The sequence below is a fragment of the Triticum dicoccoides genome, chromosome 4A (assembly GCF_002162155.2).
Source record: "Triticum dicoccoides isolate Atlit2015 ecotype Zavitan chromosome 4A, WEW_v2.0, whole genome shotgun sequence".
NCBI lineage: Eukaryota > Viridiplantae > Streptophyta > Magnoliopsida > Poales > Poaceae > Triticum > Triticum dicoccoides.
This window is the reverse complement of record NC_041386.1, coordinates 616815354-616836071: the sequence shown is the minus strand read 5'-3', so window position 1 is coordinate 616836071 and position 20718 is coordinate 616815354. Positions and strand designations below refer to the sequence as shown.

Here is a 20718-nt window from a genome sequence, read left to right as displayed (position 1 = left end):
ACCCAGTTACGTTGTGACGTTTGATACACCCAAGGCACTCTTACGGTATCCGGGAGTTACACGATCTCATGGTCTAAGGAAGAGATACTTGACATTGGCAAAGCTCTAGCAAAACGAACTACACGATCTTTTATGCTATGCTTAGGATTGGGTCTTGTCCATCACATCATTCTCCTAATGATGTGATCCCGTTATCAACGACATCCAATGTCCATAGTCAGGAAACCATGACTATCTGTTGATCACAACGAGCTGGTCAACTAGAGGCTCACCAGGGACATATTGTGGTCTAAGTATTCACACGTGTATTATGATTTCCGGATAATACAGTTATAGCATGAATAAAAGACATTTATCATGAACATTGAAATATAATAATACTTTTATTATTGCCTCTAGGGCATATTTCCAACATAACTCTGCATGAGGTGCTAGCTCCAGTAAAGTATATTTCTAGTTCCAAAACAATTATGCCACTTCCTAGTTTGACGGTATTACAAGTTCACCAAACCGAAATTAATGTAACTTTTTTGCAAGGAAGATCATTCGGTTATAGTGGTAGAAGCCTTGGCAAGTTGTCAATTCACCAGTCACGACTGAGTGAGTTGCCCAATGTAATAAAAAATTATGAAAAAAGGAAAATTATAGGTTAGGTACTGAGCCTAGAATAACTTGTTGTTGGCTGGACTGTAGTGAAGCCAATCTCATCCTCTATCAAATCATTGACGGCCGAGGTCCTGCAGATCTTGTCACTTGAAAAAATCATGTGCATAGCACGCATATAGGACATTCGTACTTGTCATCATCCATGGCCTATGTGGATCGTCGCCGCATAGCCAACCACACTGTTCTTTCATCATCCATGGCCTTGTGGATCGCCACAGCCTGGATATGGGTTGGTCCATACATGAAGATTATAAGGATGCAAATGATCTCCTCACCTTGTCCAAGATTCTTTAGACAACAAATAAACTTAATGTATGGGATGGTCTATTTGTCCCCAAAATATTGAGATCCAACTTGATCCATTTTCCTTAAGAACTTAATCAGGTAAATACTCGACATATCGAAGCATGCAAAATGAAATTCAAGAAGTTTGACTCGGCAATAATGCTCCACCCACACATTTCTTCCACTCTAATTCCTTGATTACCATACCAATGACAAAACTAAGTGCTGTTCATGAACCCCATATAAGGTTAAACCACAGTGTAGCAACTTGTGCGAGCAAGGCAGCAACTCTAGAGCACATACTTTCACGTTGACATGCATCAAAGGAAAGAAAATGGTCAACATTTGATCTCGAAAATGACTATTAATTAAGGATGAGAGGGTAAGAAAGCATCAGACTAATATGGTGCAGATATTGATTGGCTTACTATGGTACATGTAACATTGAAATTGCCATGAAGAAGCTAATATTATATGGCACAAATTAGATCTCAGTTACAATACAAATTGAGGAGTCTGCTTTGAAATTAATTGGCATAACCTCGAGCAAATATCTCTTCAAAGCCAAATGGTAAGCACATACAGTAGCTAGTAGCAATCAGACCGGCAGCAAATATAACAAACAAAAATAGCAGCAGTACCAGAACCACTTACCTGTGCTCGCAGGTGGAGCTTATTACATGGTGAAGCTTAGACTATTACTGCCCGAGCATGACGCATCAATCTGAGGTAGCAGATCCAAGTAATAAAAAGTTTTTAACGGTATTGCATCATTAAAAACACAGTAGGAAACGTTCCAGTTCTTGCAATCTAGCATACGACCAGAGAAACGTGTGCGGTTGGACAAAACGACATAAGACGGAAGATGGGAATGAAGCGTTACAGTTTTTTTAGGTAGTAGAGATAGAGATATGAAGTCAGTTGACAAATCCACCATCACCTGTGTGTAATTGTTGCCGCTGCCGATGTCATTGCATCATCACCCTAGGAGACGGATGGCCGGTTGGTGAACCTTTGGTAAAGTATCAATCTGATGTCTGGAACAGGAACTGCAAATTTCATAATCTCCGTCAATAAGCTCTTGGATAGTTGCAGTTTCTTTCAGAATGAGAACCTCTGCAGACAACACAATAGTGTCATGTACCTGCATCCTGATATGTCTGAAATTCACGCAATGAAGAATGTTGAACAATCAAAAGATTGTTGTGCGTACTTGTTTGAATATGAGAAAATAAATACAAATTTAAATTATGAAAAGCAAGGCAGCAGACCTCTTTAGAGGAAGGCTACCATTTATTTCTTAACTGAGATACTAAAACTCGAGCAGAAGACACTCTGTAGTTATAAATAGTTATTCCGAATACTTCAAAACCAACCAGAAACAGTAGGACTTGGCCAGTAGAACATTTTTGTTCAGCTCTCCATTTCATATGGGAGAACATGTGCCAGTAGAACACTTCAAAAACCAACCAGGAATAGTAGGACTTGGTTATAACTTGATGGATTATTATAATGGATTGCAAAGAACATTTTAATTGACCATTTCACACATATGCATTTTTATGTACAACAAAATCAGCTCCTAGAAAGAACGACATTCATGAAGAGTGTCAACGCCATCTTTATCATTGATTTGTTCTGTTCTCCTTCGGTATTGCTGCAGCTACAGATGAATATGAACGCACGCACTCCATTGTTGGAGTGAGGCTGGGTGGGGTGGGCTTACGATCCGCGCGACGACGAAGGCGAAGCAGAGCCAGAGCCCCGGGCGCTCCTAGAAGCACCAGCGGCGCGGCCGGGTGACGAAGATGAGGGCCTGGCTGATGATGCTCACTTGAAGGTAGAGGGCAGACATCATCACGTCCTTGTTGCCCCTTAGCGAACGCACGTGGAACTTCTCCTGCAATTTGGAAACAAACAGGAACATTCAGCATATATTGTCTGTAAAGCAGCACGAGCCACGCCCATAAAATGTCTAGTTTGGAGGGATTAGACATGGCATGGATTGAAACAACACTTACGCTGAAGAAGTCAGTGCTGGTCATGGCGAAGAAGAACACCACGGCCTTCGTAGCAAGGTAGGCGCCATAGACGATGCCGGTGATGAAGATGTCCGGCAGCTTCCAACTATCTGGATGTGGGGATGGCTTCACTCTGTCCTTGGAGACGGTCCTGATTATGCGTGAGTTGAGTAAATCAATCAAACAAATGAGCAATGGACAGTAACATGTTTGATCATCTAAAAAAACATGTTTGTTTGGCATAATGAATTTGAGACCCACCATCGTTGAGAATGGCAATGAACAGGATTATAAACAGCGAGAAATCGAACTTCCAAATCAGCGCGATCAGCATAAACTCCAGCTGCAATTCAGTTAGACGGCAGAAAACGAATTAAATCAAGTCCAATGTATACCTACCTACCAGTATAGGAATGGTTAATAAGTTCAGAACAGTTTTGACTTACCACTATACGGATAGTTATGGACACCGCGTAAATCTAGTACATTAACAACATAGAAAAGTTCTCCTGCGGCCACTCCTCTTGGAAATATGTGATGTTGTTTCCTGCAACACAGAATTATCAAGTTGAGTCACAACATGCGGTCGCAGAATTATGACTAATTGGGTGGCCACCACACTGTCTCACATCACCAGAATTGCCATCGTCTTGGCCTTCAGTCTATTTCCCAAAACGCTTCCAAATCCTACTCCTAGAGGATGCAAGAAACAGGTTGTCAATCTCATATCATCTTCGGCCAACAACTTTGCTCCCTCCCTTTCCTGATTCTGGTAATTCTGCAACAAAGGAAAGCATAGTAATAAACCATCAAAGACAAAGTTACAACACTGTTTTTAACACACCAGGATTGCTCAACAGAAGAAGCGGATCAAAACTCAACACAAGGTGCTTGTCTCAGCGGACAAGGAGGACCCAACGACATTGAGCGAACAAGCCAACATCACGACGATGTCCGCCAGCGTGGGCCCGACGGCGGGGGCGGCATCGCGCTGCCATCGATGGGGCAGCCGCCCTGCCGCTACCCGGAGCCCACCTCGCCCACCACGCGCCGCACCACCACCACTACCTCTTCTCCATCAAGCAACTCAACACGCTGGGTGCCACCGCCGTACTGGCCTTCTCGACCACCGTGCCGCTCTCGGAGATCGCCTTTGGCGCCCTGCTCCTCCCCTACCTCCTCCTCCTGGCCACGCTCGCCTACCCGCAGCTGAAGGAAATATGCCCTAGAGGCAATAATAAAGTTATTATTTATTTCCTTATATCATGATAAATGTTTATTATTCATGCTAGAATTATATTAACCGGAAACATAATACATGTGTGAATACATAGACAAACAGAGTGTCACTAGTATGCCTCTACTTGACTAGCTCGTTAATCAAAGATGGTTATGTTTCCTAACCATAGACAAAGGAGTTGTTATTTAATTAACGGGATCACATCATTAGTTGAATAATCTGATTGACATGACCCATTTCATTAGCTTAGCACCCGATCGTTTAGTATGTTGCTATTGCTTTCTTTATGACTTATACATGTTCCTATGACTATGAGATTATGCAACTCCAGTTTGCCGGAGGAACACTTTGTGTGCTACCAAACGTCACAACGTAACTGGGTGATTATAAAGGAGCTCTATAGGTGTCTTCAAAGGTAAATGTTGGGTTGGCGTATTTCGAGATTAGGATTTGTCACTCCGATTGTCGGAGAGGTATCTCTGGGCCCTCTCGGTAATGCACATCACATAAGCCTTGCAAGCATTACAACTAATATGTTAGTTGTGAGATGATGTATTACGGAACGAGTAAAGAGACTTGCCAGTAACGAGATTGAACTAGGTATTGGATACCGACGATCGAATCTCGGGCAAGTAACATACCGATGACAAAGGGAACAGCGTATGTTGTTATGCGGTCTGACCGATAAAGATCTTTGTAGAATATGTAGGAGCCAATATGGGCATCCAGGTCCCGCTATTGGTTATTGACCGGAGACGTGTCTCGGTCATGTCTACATTGTTCTCGAACCGTAGGGTCCGCACGCTTAAAGTTACGATGATAGTTATTATGAGTTTATGCATTTTGATGTACCGAAGTTAGTTCGGAGTCCCGGATGTGATCACGGACATGACGAGGAGTCTCGAAATGGTCGAGACATAAAGATTGATATATTGGACGACTATATTCGGACACCGGAAGTGTTCCGGATGAATTTCGGATAAAACCGGAGCACCGGGGGGTTACCGGAACCCCCCGGGGGTTAATGGGCCTTATGGGCCTAATGTGGAGAAGAGGAAGGGGCTGCCAGGGCAGGCCGCACGCCCCCTCTCCCCCTAGTCCGAATTGGACAAGGAGGGAGGGGCGGCGCCCCCCCCTTTCCTTCTCTCTCTCCACCTCTCCTAGTTGGACAAGGAACGGGGAGAGGAGTAGGACTCCTCCTGCGCGCCTCCTCTAGGGCCGGCCGCACCCCCCCTTGGATCCTTTATATACGGAGGCAGGGGGGCACCCTAGAACACACAAGTTGATCTTCGTGATCGTTCCTTAGCCGTGTGCGGTGCCCCCTGCCACCATATTCCACCTCGGTCATATCGTTGTAGTGCTTAGGCGAAGCCCTGCGTCAGTAGAACATCATCATCGTCACCACGCCGTTGTGCTGACGGAACTCATCCCCGAAGCTTTGCTGGATCGGAGCCCGGGGAGCGTCATCGAGCTGTACGTGTGCTAAGAACTCGGAGGTGCCGGAGTAACGGTGCTTGGATCGGTCGGATTGGGAAGACGTACGACTACTTCCTCTACGTTGTGTCAACGCTTCCGTTGCTATCTACAAGGGTCCGTAGATCATACTCTCCTCTCGTTGCTATGCATCACCATGATCTTGCGTGTGCGTAGGAAATTTTTTGAAATTACTACGTTCCTCCACAGTGGCATCCGAGCCTAGGTTTTATGGTTTGATGTTATTTGCACGAGTAGAACACAAGTGAGTTGTGGGCGATATAAGTCATACTGCTTACCAGCATGTCATACTTTGGTTCGGCGGTATTGTTGGACGAGGCGACCCGGACCGACATTACGCGTACGCTTACGCGAGACCGGTTCTCCCGACGTGCTTTGCACATAGGTGGCTTGCGGGCGACAGTCTCTCCAACTTTAGTTGAACCGAGTGTGGCTACGCCCGGTCCTTGCGAAGGTTAAAACAACACCAACTTGACAAACTATCGTTGTGGTTTTGATCCGTAGGTAAGATTAGTTCTTGCTTAAGCCCGTAGCAGCCACGTAAAACTTGCAACAACAAAGTAGAGGACGTCTAACTTGTTTTTGTAGGGCATGTTGTGATGTGATATGGTCAAGACATGATGCTAAATTTTATTGTATGAGATGATCATGTTTTGTAACCGAGTTATCGGCAACTGGCAGGAGCCATATGGTTGTCGCTTTATTGTATGCAATGCAATCGCGCTGTAATGCTTTACTTTATCACTAAGCGGTAGCGATAGTCGTAGAAGCATAAGATTGGCGAGACGACAACGATGCTACAATGGAGATCAAGGTGTCGCGCCGGTGACGATGGTGATCACGATGGTGCTTCGGAGATGGAGATCACAAGCACAAGATGATGATGGCCATATCATATCACTTATATTGATTGCATGTGATTTTTATGTTTTATGCATCTTATCTTGCTTTGATTGACGGTAGCATTATAAGATGATCTCTCACTAATTATCAAGAAGTGTTCTCCCAGAGTATGCACCGTTGCGAAAGTTCTTCGTGCTGAGACACCACGTGATGATCGGGTGTGATAGACTCTACGTTAAAATACAACGGGTGCAAAACAGTTGCACACGCGGAATACTCAGGTTATACTTGACGAGCCAAGCATATACAGATATGGCCTCGGAACACGGAGACCGAAAGGTCGAGCGTGAATCATATAGTAGATATGATCGACATAGTGATGTTCACCAATGAAACTACTCCATCTCACGTGATGATCAGACATGGTTTAGTTGATTTGGATCACGTAATCACTTAGTGGATTAGAGGGATGTCTATCAGAGTGTGAGTTCTTAAGTAATATGATTAATTGAACTTAAATTTATCATGAACTTAGTACCTGATATTATCTTTCTTGTTTATGTTTGATTGTAGATAGGTGGCTCGTGCTGTTGTTCCGTTGAATTTTAATGCGTTCCTTGAGAAAGCAAAGTTGAAAGATGATGGTAGCAATTACACGGACTGGGTTCGTAACTTGAGGATTATCCTCATTGCTGCACAGAAGAATTACGTCCTGGAAGCACCGCTGGGTGCCAGGCCTGCTACTGGAGCAACACCAGATGTTATGAACGTCTGGCAGAGCAAAGCTGATGACTACTCGATAGTTCAGTGTGCCATGCTTTACGGCTTAGAATCAGGACTTCAACGACGTTTTGAACGTCATGGAGCATATGAGATGTTCCAGGAGTTGAAGTTAATATTTCAAGCAAATGCCCGAATTGAGAGATATGAAGTCTCCAATAAGTTCTACAGCTGCAAGATGGAGGAGAATAGTTCTGTCAGTGAGCATATACTCAAAATGTCTGGGTATAATAATCACTTGATTCAATTGGGAGTTAATCTTCCAGATGATTGCGTCATTGACAGAATTCTCCAATCACTGCCACCAAGCTACAAGAGCTTCGTGATGAACTATAATATGCAAGGGATGAACAAGACTATTCCCGAGCTCTTCGCAATGCTGAAAGCTGCGGAGGTAAAAATCAAGAAGGAGCATCAAGTGTTGATGGTCAACAAGACCACTAGTTTCAAGAAAAAGGGCAAAGGGAAGAAGAAGGGGAACTTCAAGAAGAACGGCAAGCAAGTTGCTGCTCAAGAGAAGAAACCCAAGACTAGACCTAAGCCTGAAACTGAGTGCTTCTACTGCAAGCAGACTGGTCACTGGAAGCGGAACTGCCCCAAGTATTTGGCGGATAAGAAGGATGGCAAGGTGAACAAAGGTATATGTGATATACATGTTATTGATGTGTACCTTACTAATGCTCGCAGTAGCACCTGGGTATTTGATACTGGTTCTGTTGCTAATATTTGCAACTCGAAACAGGGACTATGGATTAAGCGAAGATTGGCTAAGGACGAGGTGACAATGCGCGTGGAAAACGGTTCCAAAGTCGATGTGATCGCGGTCGGCACGCTACCTCTACATATACCTTCGGGATTAGTATTTGACCTAAATAATTGTTATTTGGTGCCAGCGTTGAGCATGGACATTATATCTGGATCTTGTTTAATGCGAGACGGTTATTCATTTAAATCAAAGAATAATGGTTGTTCTATTTATATGAGTAATATCTTTTATGGTCATGCACCCTTGAAGAGTGGTCTATTCTTATTGAATCTCGAGAGTAGTGATACACATATTCATAATGTTGAAGCCAAAAGATGAAGAGTTGATAATGATGGTGCAACTTATTTGTGGCACTGCCGTTTAGGTCATATCGGTGTAAACGCATGAAGAAACTCCATACTGATGAACTTTTGGAGCCACTTGATTATGAATCACTTGGTACTTGCGAACCGTGCCTCATGGGCAAGATGACTAAAACACCGTTCTCCGGTACTATGGAGAGAGCAACAGATTTGTTGGAAATCATACATACAGATGTATGTGGTCCGATGAATATTGAGGCTCGTGGCGGATATCGTTATTTTCTCACCTTCACAGATGACTTAAGCAGATATGGGTATATCTACTTAATGAAACATAAGTCTGAAACATTTGAAAAGTTCAAAGAATTTCAGAGTGAAGTTGAAAATCATCGTAACGAGAAAATAAAGTTTCTACGATCTGATCGTGGAGAAGAATATTCGAGTTACGAGTTTGGTGTACATATGAAACAATGCGGAATAGTTTCGCAACTCACGCCACCCGGAACACCACAGCGTAATGGTGTGTCCGAACGTCATAATCGTACTTTACTTGATATGGTGCGATCTATGATGTCTCTTACTGATTTACCGCTATCATTTTGGGGATACGCTCTAGAGACGGCCGCATTCACGTTAAATAGGGCACCATCAAAATCCGTTGAGACGACGCCTTATGAACTGTGGTTTGGCAAGAAACCAAAGTTGTCATTTCTGAAAGTTTGGGGCTGCGATGCTTATATGAAAAAGCTTCAACCTGATAAACTCGAACCCAAATCAGAGAAATGTGTCTTCATAGGATATCCAAAGGAAACTATTGGATACACCTTCTATCACAGATCCGAAGGCAAGACTTTTGTTTCTAAATTCGGAAACTTTCTGGAGAAGGAGTTTCTCTCGAAAGAAGTGAGTGGGAGGAAAGTAGAACTTGACGAGGTAACTTTACCTACTCCCTTATTGGAAAGTAGTACATCACAGAAAACTGTATCAGTGACACCTACACCAGTTAGTGAGGAAGCTAATGATGATGATCATGAAACTTTAGATCAAGATACTACTGAACCTCGTAGATCAACCAGAGTGAGATCCGTGCCAGAGTGGTACGGTAATCCTATTCTGGAAGTCATGCTACTAGATCATGATGAATCTACAAACTATGAAGAAGCGATGGTGAGCCCAGATTCCGCAAAATGGCTTGAAGCCATGAAATCTGAGATGGGATCCATGTATGAGAACAAAGTATGGACTTTGGTTGACTTGCCCGATGATTGGCAAGCAATTGAGAATAAATGGATCTTCAAGAAGAAGACTGACGCTGACGGTAATATTACTGTCTACAAAGCTCGACTTGTCGCAAAAGGTTTTCGACAAGTTCAAGGGATTGACTACGATGAGACCTTCTCACCCGTAGCGATGCTTAAGTCTGTCCGAATCATGTTAGCAATTGCCGCATTTTATGATTATGAAATTTGGCAGATGGATGTCAAAACTGCATTCCTGAATGGATTTCTGGAAGAAGATTTGTATATGATGCAACCAAAAGGTTTTGTCGATCCAAAGGGAGCTAACAAAGTGTGCAAGCTCCAGCGATCCATTTATGGACTGGTGCAAGCCTCTCGGAGTTGGAATAAACGCTTTGATAGTGTGATCAAAGCATTTGGTTTTATACAGACTTTTGGAGAAGCCTGTATTTACAAGAAAGTGAGTGGGAGCTCTATAGAATTTCTGATATTATATGTGGATGACATATTACTAATTGGAAATGATATAGAATTTCTGGATAGCATAAAGGGATACTTGAATAAGAGTTTTTCAATGAAAGACCTCGGTGAAGCTGCTTACATATTAGGCATTAAGATCTATAGAGATAGATCAAGACGCTTAATTGGACTTTCACAAAGCACATACCTTGACAAAGTTTTGAAAAAGTTCAAAATGGATCAAGCAAAGAAAGGGTTCTTGCCTGTGTTACAAGGTGTGAAATTGGGTAAGACTCAAAGCCCGACCACTGCAGAAGATAGAGAGAAAATGAAAGATGTTCCCTATGCTTCAGCCATAGGCTCTATCATGTATGCAATGCTGTGTACCAGACCTGATGTGTGCCTTGCTATAAGTCTGGCAGGGAGGTACCAAAGTAATCCAGGAGTGGATCACTGGACAGCGGTCAAGAACATCCTGAAATACCTGAAAAGGACTAAGGATATGTTTCTCATATATGGAGGTGACAAAGAGCTCATCGTAAAAGGTTACGTTGATGCAAGCTTTGACACTGATCCGGACGATTCTAAATCACAAACCGGATACGTGTTTACATTAAACGGTGGAGCTGTCAGTTGGTGCAGTTCTAAACAAAGCGTCATAGCGGGATCTACATGTGAAGTGGAGTACATAGCTGCTTCGGAAGCAGCAAATGAAGGATTCTGGATGAAGGAGTTCATATCCGATCTAGATGTCATACCTAGTGCATCGGGTCCAACGAAAATATTTTGTGACAATACTGGTGCAATTGCCTTGGCAAAGGAATCCAGATTTCACAAGAGAACCAAGCACATCAAGAGACGCTTCAATTCCATCCAGGATCTAGTCCAGGTGGGAGACATAGAGATTTGCAAGATACATACGGATCTGAATGTGGTAGACCCGTTGACTAAGCCTCTTCCACAAGCAAAACATGATCAACACCAAGACTCCATGGGTGTTAGAATCATTACTGTGTAATCTAGATTATTGACTCTAGTGCAAGTGGGAGACTGAAGGAAATATGCCCTAGAGGCAATAATAAAGTTATTATTTATTTCCTTATATCATGATAAATGTTTATTATTCATGCTAGAATTGTATTAACCGAAAACATAATACATGTGTGAATACATAGACAAACAGAGTGTCACTAGTATGCCTCTACTTGACTAGCTTGTTAATCAAAGATGGTTATGTTTCCTAACCATAGACAAAGGAGTTGTTATTTGATTAACGGGATCACATCATTAGTTGAATGATCTGATTGACATGACCCATTTCATTAGCTTAGCACCCGATCATCTAGTATGTTGCTATTGCTTTCTTCATGACTTATACATGTTCCTATGACTATGAGATTATGCAACTCCCGTTTGTCGGAGGAACACATTGTGTGCTACCAAACGTCACAACATAACTGGGTGATTATAAAGGAGCTCTACAGGTGTCTCCAAAGGTAAATGTTGGGTTGGCGTATTTCGAGATTAGGATTTGTCACTCCGATTGTCGGAGAGGTATCTCTGGGCCCTCTCGGTAATGCACATCACATAAGCCTTGCAAGCATTACAACTAATATGTTAGTTGTGATATGATGTATTATGGAACGAGTAAAGAGACTTGCCGGTAACGAGATTGAACTAGGTATTGGATACCGACGATCGAATCTCGGGCAAGTAACATACCGATGACAAACGGAATAACGTATGTTGTTATGCGGTCTGACCGATAAAGATCTTTGTAGAATATGTAGGAGCCAATATGGGCATCCAGGTCCCGCTATTGGTTATTGACCGAAGACGTGTCTCGGTCATGTCTACATTGTTCTCGAACCGTATGGTCCGCACGCTTAAAGTTACGATGACAGTTATTATGAGTTTATGCATTTTGATGTACCGAAGTTAGTTTGGAGTCCCGGATGTGATCACGGACATGACGAGGAGTCTCGAAATGGTCGAGACATAAAGATTGATATATTGGACGACTATATTCGAACACCGGAAGTGTTCCGGATCAATTTCGGATAAAACCGGAGCACCGGGGGGTTATCGGAACCCCCCGGGGGGTTAATGGGCCTTATGTGCCTAATGTGGAGAAGAGGAAGGGGCTGCCAGGGCAGGCCGCACGCCCCCTCTCCCCCTAGTCCGAATTGGACAAGGAGGGAGGGGCGGCGCCCCCCCCTTTCCTTCTCTCCCTCCACCTCTCCTAGTTGGACAAGGAACGGGGAGATGAGTAGGACTCCTCCTGCGCGCCTCCTCTAGGGCCGGCCGCACCCCCCCTTGGATCCTTTATATACGGAGGCAGGGGGGCACCCTAGAACACACAAGTTGATCTTCGTGATCGTTCCTTAGCCGTGTGCGGTGCCCCCTGCCACCATATTCCACCTCGGTCATATCGTTGTAGTGCTTAGGCGAAGCCCTGCGTCGGTAGAACATCATCATCGTCACCACGCCCGTTGTGCTGACGGAACTCATCCCCGAAGCTTTGCTGGATCGGAGCTCGGGGAGCGTCATCGAGCTGTACGTGTGCTAAGAACTCGGAGGTGCCGGAGTAACGGTGCTTGGATCGGTCGGATTGGGAAGACGTACGACTACTTCCTCTACGTCATGTCAACGCTTCCGTTGCGATCTACAAGGGTACGTAGATCATACTCTCCCCTCTCGCTGCTATGCATCACCATGATCTTGCGTGTGCGTAGGAATTTTTTTGAAATTACTACGTTCCCCAACAGTGGCATCCGAGCCTAGGTTTTATGGTTTGATGTTATTTGCACGAGTAGAACACAAGTGAGTTGTGGGCGATATAAGTCATACTGCTTACCAGCATGTCATACTTTGGTTCGGCGGTATTGTTGGACGAGGCGACCCGGACTGACATTACGTGTACACTTACGCGAGACCGGTTCTCCCGACGTGCTTTGCACATAGGTGGCTTGCGGGCGACAATCTCTCCAACTTTAGTTGAACAGAGTGTGGCTACGCCCGGTCCTTGCGAAGGTTAAAACAGCACCAACTTGACAAACTATCGTTGTGGTTTTGATGCGTAGGTAAGATTAGTTCTTGCTTAAGCCCGTAGCAGCCACGTAAAACTTGCAACAACAAAGTAGAGGACGTCTAACTTGTTTTTGCAGGGCATGTTGTGATGTGATATGGTCAAGACATGATGCTAAATTTTATTGTATGAGATGATCATGTTTTGTAACTGAGTTATCGGCAACTGGCAGGAGCCATATGGTTGTCGCTTTATTGTATGCAATGCAATCGCGCTGTAATGCTTTACTTTATCACTAAGCGGTAGCGATAGTCGCAGAAGTATAAGATTGGCGAGACGACAACGATGCTACGATGGAAATCAAGGTGTCGCGCTGGGGACGATGGTGATCACGACGGTGCTTCGGAGATGGAGATCACAAGCACAAGATCACAAGCACAAGATGATGATGGCCATATCATATCACTTATATTGATTGCATGTGATGTTTATCTTTTATGCATCTTATCTTGCTTTGATTGACGGTAGCATTATAAGATGATCTCTCACTAATTATCAAGAAGTGTTCTCCCAGAGTATGCACCGTTGCGAAAGTTCTTCGTGCTGAGACACCATGTGATGATCGGGTGTGATAGGCTCTACGTTAAAATACAACGGGTGCAAAACAGTTGCACACGCGGAATACTCAGGTTATACTTGACGAGCCAAGCATATACAGATATGGCATCGGAACACGGAGACCGAAAGGTCGAGCGTGAATCATATAGTAGATATGATCAACATAGTGATGTTCACCAATGAAACTACTCCATCTCACGTGATGATCGGACATGGTTTAGTTGATTTGGATAACGTAATCACTTAGTGGATTAGAGGGATGTCTATCTAAGTGTGAGTTCTTAAGTAATATGATTAATTGAACTTAAATTTATCATGAACTTAGTACCTGATAGTATCTTTCTTGTTTATGTTTGATTGTAGATAGATGGCTCGTGCTGTTGTTCCGTTGAATTTTAATGCGTTCCTTGAGAAAGCAAAGTTGAAAGATGATAGTAGCAATTACACGGACTGGGTTCGTAACTTGAGGATTATCCTCATTGCTGCACAGAAGAATTATGTCCTGGAAGCACCGCTGGGTGCCAGGCCTGCTGCTGGAGCAACACCAGATGTTATGAACGTCTGGCAGAGCAAAGCTGATGACTACTCGATAGTTCAGTGTGCCATGCTTTACGGCTTAGAATCAGGACTTCAACGACGTTTTGAACGTCATGGAGCATATGAGATGTTCCAGGAGTTGAAGTTAATATTTCAAGCAAATGCCCAAATTGAGAGATATGAAGTCTCCAATAAGTTCTACAGCTGCAAGATGGAGGAGAACAGTTCTGTCAGTGAGCATATACTCAAAATGTCTGGGTATAATAATCACTTGATTCAATTGGGAGTTAATCTTTCAGATGATTGCGTCATTGACAGAATTCTCCAATCACTGCCACCAAGCTACAAGAGCTTCGTGATGAACTATAATATGCAAGGGATGAACAAGACTATTCCCGAGCTCTTCGCAATGCTGATAGCTGCGGAGGTAGAAATCAAGAAGGAGCATCAAGTGTTGATGGTCAACAAGACCACTAGTTTCAAGAAAAAGGGCAAAGGGAAGAAGAAGGGGAACTTGAAGAAGAATGGCAAGCAAGTTGCTGCTCAAGAGAAGAAACCCAAGACTGGACCTAAGCCTGAAACTGAGTGCTTCTACTGCAAGCAGACTGGTCACTGGAAGCGGAACTGCCCCAAGTATTTGGCGGATAAGAAGGATGGCAAGGTGAACAAAGGTATATGTGATATACATGTTATTGATGTGTACCTTACTAATGCTCGCAGTAGCACCTGGGTATTTGATACTGGTTCTGTTGCTAATATTTGCAACTCGAAACAGGGACTACGAATTAAGCGAAGATTGGCTAAGGACGAGGTGACAATGCGCGTGGGAAACGGTTCCAAAGTCGATGTGATCGCGGTCGGCACGCTACCTCTACATATACCTTCGGGATTAGTATTTGACCTAAATAATTGTTATTTGGTGCTAGCGTTGAGCATGAACATTATATCTGGATCTTGTTTAATGCGAGACGGTTATTCATTTAAATCAGAGAATAATGGTTGTTCTATTTATATGAGTAATATCTTTTATGGTCATGCACCCTTGAAGAGTGGTCTATTCTTATTGAATCTTGAGAGTAGTGATACACATATTCATAATGTTGAAGCCAAAAGATGCAGAGTTGATAATGATGGTGCAACTTATTTGTGGCACTGTCGTTTAGGTCATATCGGTGTAAACGCATGAAGAAACTCCATACTGATGGACTTTTGGAACCACTTGATTATCAATCACTTGGTACTTGCGAACCGTGCCTCATGGGCAAGATGACTAAAACACCGTTCTCCGGTACTATGGAGAGAGCAACAGATTTGTTGGAAATCATACATACAGATGTATATGGTCTGATGAATATTGAGGCTCGTGGCGGATATCGTTATTTTCTCACCTTCACAGATGACTTAAGCAGATATGGGTATATCTACTTAATGAAACATAAGTCTGAAACATTTGAAAAGTTCAAAGAATTTCAGAGTGAAGTTGAAAATCATCGTAACAAGAAAATAAAGTTTCTACGATCTGATCGTGGAGGAGAATATTTGAGTTACGAGTTTGGTGTACATTTGAAACAATGCGGAATAGTTTCGCAACTCACGCCACCCGGAACACCACAGCGTAATGGTGTGTCCGAACGTCGTAATCGTACTTTACTTGATATGGTGCGATCTATGATGTCTCTTACTGATTTACCGCTATAATTTTTGGGATACGCTCTAGAGACGGCCGCATTCACATTAAATAGGGCACCATCAAAATCCGTTGAGACGACGCCTTATGAACTGTGGTTTGGCAAGAAACCAAAGTTGTCACTTCTGAAAGTTTGAGGCTGCGATGCTTATGTGAAAAAGCTTCAACCTGATAAACTCGAACCCAAATCAGAGAAATGTGTCTTCATAGGATATCCAAAGGAAACTATTGGATACACCTTCTATCACAGATCCGAAGGCAAGACTTTTGTTGCTAAATTCGGAAACTTTCTGAAGAAGGAGTTTCTCTCGAAAGAAGTGAGTGGGAGGAAAGTAGAACTTGACAAGGTAACTTTACCTACTCCCTTATTGGGAAGTAGTACATCACAGAAAACTGTTTCAGTGACACCTACACCAGTTAGTGAGGAAGCTAATGATGATGATCATGAAACTTTAGATCAAGATACTACTGAACCTCATAGATCAACCAGAGTGAGATCAGCGCCAGAGTGGTACGGTAATCCTGATCTGGAAGTCATGCTACTAGATCATGATGAACCTACAAACTATGAAGAAGCGATGGTGAGCCCAGATTCCGCAAAATGGCTTGAAGCCATGAAATCTGAGATGGGATCCTCCTGCGCGCCTCCTCTAGGGCCGGCCGCACACCCCCCCCTTGGATCCTTTATATACGGAGGCAGGGGGCACCCTAGAACACACAAGTTGATCTTCGTGATCGTTCCTTAGCCGTGTGCGGCGCCCCCTGCCACCATATTCCACCTCGGTCATATCGTTGTAGTGCTTAGGCGAAGCCCTGCGTCGGTAGAACATCATCATCGTCACCACGCCGTTGTGCTGACGGAACTCATCCCCAAAGCTTTGCTGGATCGGAGCCCGGGGAGCGTCATCGAGCTGTACGTGTGCTAAGAACTCGAAGGTGCCGGAGTAACGGTGCTTGGATCGGTCGGATCGGGAAGACGTACGACTACTTCCTCTACGTTGTGTCAACACTTCCGTTGCGATCTACCAGGGTACGTAGATCATACTCTCCCCTCTCGTTGCTATGCATCACCATGATCTTGCGTGTGCGTAGGAAATTTTTTGAAATTACTACGTTCCCCAACAGCAGCGCCCTAGGAAGGCCAACCCGTTCGTGCCTGTCTTCCGCGACCTCGCGCACCTCCTCTCGCCGCGCAGACCGTGGGTGGGTTCCTCATCGGCGCGTTGCTCCCAGCGCTGTACATCCTCGACGGCCTCTGGTCCGGGGACACCATGGGGATCACCGCCATGGCCCCGCACGCGTTCCTGCTCTCCGCGCAGGTCTTCGCCGAGGGGCTCACCACCGCGTTCCCGTGGCGGTTCTCGCTCCCTGTCAGGGCCGCCGTACCGGTCATGTACAACGCGAGCGGGATGTTCGCGGCAGGGGAGTGGCTCCGGCAGGAGATGGAGGGGGCGACTGCGGCGATGGGAAGGGAAGGGGGCGGAGCGGCAGGAGGGTGGGCTGGTCGAGGAGTTCCCCGGCGGCGGCGATGGCGTAGGAAACCCTAGAGGGTAGGAGTCGTCTCGTACGTGCGGGCGATAGGTTTAGGTTTTTTTGTCGTTGGTTAATTTTCACGGGTCTTTTTTCGTTGGTAATCTTCGTAGGTCTTTTTTCGGTCGTACGTGCATGGGTGCGGGTTGGGGCCTCAGCACGAGGTTTTTTCGGTTTGTGGTGGCTAAGTCTGAGGTGGGAGGAGGTACCAAAAAAACCATGAAAGATGAGACTAAAAAAAATCTGGAAGCGAAACTACCAACGCTCCATTAGGAGTAGAGATGCTGACAGGAAAGGTATAAATAGGTATAGGGGCCTCGTTTGATGCACCCTATTAATTGAAAATTGGTAGTGGGAATTAAAACATAGCCACCAGGAAAAAAAATAAACATACCCATTCATGTGAGAGGGCGTGATGGTCAACCAACTAATTCACTAATTGTCATATGTAACATAAGTCTAGCCCAGTAAACAAATGTTAGGTTAGTCATATATATGGGTATGTTTGGAAGCATTTTTATCTGATTGTCCATGTTCAATTTGATTTACCTGCAAAGTTCACGTTTTCGGTGACCTTTTGCTCTTCTTTTGACTTACATAAATTGATTTCTGCATTTTATTTAATTTTTTTGAGACATTGCATCTTATTAATTGGAAAAGCAACTCCAGCTAGGCTGGGTTGAATTCACTGACCTAACATGAGTGCGGCCGTCCTGCACACAGTGACAGATGCACGCAGCGCATCAACGGCCCTGCTGCGCGAGGTGATCTGTGCAAAAGAAAATGTCAGATTCAGTAAAGCGTGCATACATAGCTGGAAACAAGCAAATACATCTCCTAAGTCGCCCCTTGTGGGCTCGCCGAGGTACGTTCGGTCGTACGATTGGGCCGGTCCGGTCAGAAAGTGCAGGGCGCACATTATTGCATTTCGGCTCACGGGCCCTCGCTTCGGCTGGGTGGCGTGTACGTCTAGCACGCCCGCTCTCAGGTCCTACGTCTAGCATGGGATTCCTTTTCGGATTTGGGGGAGGACTGCGGCGAGCCGGAGGCAGTGGCGCGCGCCCGTGGTCGGTCAGGCTCTGCTCATGGCGATTCCAGCTGCGGAGGCGCCGGCGCTCGACTTTGGGTGAGTGAAAACTCTGCTCTTTTTTTTTTTTGTTCTTTGATGGAATCTGTAACTTACGAGCTCGCACCGCTCGCCGGTACTGCAGATCGACGTCGACTGCCAACGATTCAGCAGCGCGCTTGGGGGCTTCCGTTACGACCGGTGGCGGCGCCACGGCGGCCGCGTCAGGAGTAGGCCCGCCGGAATCAGTCGTCCGCCCGTTCTCTCCTGATACGCGCCGGTCGGATGAGGGTGGGGCACAGCCGGCGGCGGAGAAGGCTTTGTCTGATGTTGAGTTCTCCGGGGGGATCCTGCACCACGTTCAGCTCGGGCGGTGGCGATGTGGCTGTCGGGCGCGCCCATGGCGCGGCGCTGCCCGTCGTCTCGCGCGGCTCGATTCAGTCCTTACCCCACAGTGCGCAAGCATCCGCAAACACCACCATCCGAGTTGCTGGAAGCGCAGGTATCTCGTTGATTTCTTTCGCTGGTGCCTAAGAGGCGTTCTTGCTGATTCCCATTCATATGTGCAGCTAGGAATTAGCAGGCTGCCAGGATTTATTTTTTGCAGCCATCTGAAAATCTGGCTAGGTCGACTAAGTAGAGTCTGAATCTACTTTGATGGATTTTTCTACAGCTTCAATCCGGTCATAATATAAGGATTTTTTGTAAAGCGTCATCAGCCAAGTGAACTTAGGGTGATTAACGCCTTTGCCTAAACATAGACAGTGCTGAAAATTCTATTGCCGCAAAAAGCTCAGAATTTGCGAGATACCAATCGCTAGTGGTCTTGCAGGAGTGACTGGCCTTGGCAATCCTAGCCTGTTCCAATTTAGTTTGTGGTCCAATGTACAATGCAAAGAGGGGGAAAAGAGCTTCTCCCAGGCGTGCCTTTGTTTTCCCTTAAGTTTCTTCTGATTTTTGGTGGTAATTAGTTAGTTACAGGGCCACGGGCGGCAGACGATCGGCGATGCGGTAGCAGTGATCGCGTGCCGTCGCGTTGAAGCTTCTCTATGAGGATTCGCTGGCTTGGGATTTTTTTCTAGCAATCTGATTCTTGTCTAGTAGGAGCAAGTTGCCGAATTGGTGCATTATGCTTGTTTGTATTTGTTTTTTCCCAGCTCGAATCGTAAAAATGCCCAAGCATACTCTAGTTGATTTTCAGAAAAATCGTCCGAGGGCAGCTAACGTCCCTGGTCAAATTTACATAGGTTGATTCTATTGCCACAAACCCGTGAATTTCGTGTAGTAAGCATAGTGGGTGGCACACAGGCAGTACAATCTTTATTTGTCAATGTTCATAAATGTAAAATTAGAGGAAAAAATGGTTTTCCCAACTACAGGCATGCTTTCTGTTTATCTTGTTTTCCTTCTGCTTATGTTGGCAGGACAAGAGGGCCGCAAGCACCAGATGAGCGGGCGGCGGTGGTTGATCGTATGCCGGCACTTGAAGCTGCCATACGAAGGTTCGCTGACAGGGGGACTGAGGTAGTTGTCAACCCGGCGCTTGGCACAATTTTCGATTCTCTGCTGGAGGCGTATGAATTCTACAATCTTATTCTCGTCGCTGGTTAATTTTCCTGGTTAATTTTCATTGACAAAAGAGCTTGAATTGCTAGTAAAAATAACCACCGGAGTTGCATGATTAGGTCCTTTCTGTCCAATATTATTCTCGTCGCTGTTTCTCTGTTGGGATGGTGACATTTTTGAGTGTTCAAACATTGCAAAGGGAAAGCTATACTTCAGTATAATCCAGCTGTAGAAGTTTGGTGAATTTCGTGCAGCAGTCTGAATATAGAGTGGGGGAGAGAATATATTTTGGATCAGGCTTGGCAGAAAGTGGTCCTTACTCGTTTTCTTAATCATGACCCGGTGTTTGGTTACAGTAGTACGCGTGCCCGGCATTATGTACACAGGTTATTTTCCATTGACTAAAAAAATGTACATCTTCCATGGCGCGTCCGATACCAAACATCACGTTGCTCCCACCTCCGACCGCCTCGATGAGAAGGTTGATGCCAACGCCGGTGATGAAGAACGCGTGCTGGTCCTCCCACAACCAAAAGTCGCATGGGCCTCCGTCTTGTGTCAGTTTCAAAACTGAAAACTGAATGATGAACAA

At 45.0% G+C, this 20718-nt stretch overlaps 1 protein-coding gene and 1 pseudogene across 1 annotated transcript; both read left to right on the top strand.

Annotated features, from left to right (window-relative positions):
• The first annotated feature begins 3672 nt into the window (after positions 1-3672).
• LOC119283842 lies at positions 3673-17511 on the top strand (annotated as a pseudogene).
• Positions 17512-18327: 816 nt separating this feature from the next.
• LOC119287381 lies at positions 18328-20370 on the top strand. Its single transcript, XM_037566918.1, has 3 exons — positions 18328-18620; positions 18706-19062; positions 19985-20370. Exons 1-3 carry the CDS (start codon positions 18580-18582, stop codon positions 20169-20171), a joined length of 585 nt encoding a protein of 194 aa, XP_037422815.1. The 5' UTR covers positions 18328-18579; the 3' UTR covers positions 20172-20370.
• The last annotated feature ends 348 nt before the right edge of the window (positions 20371-20718 follow it).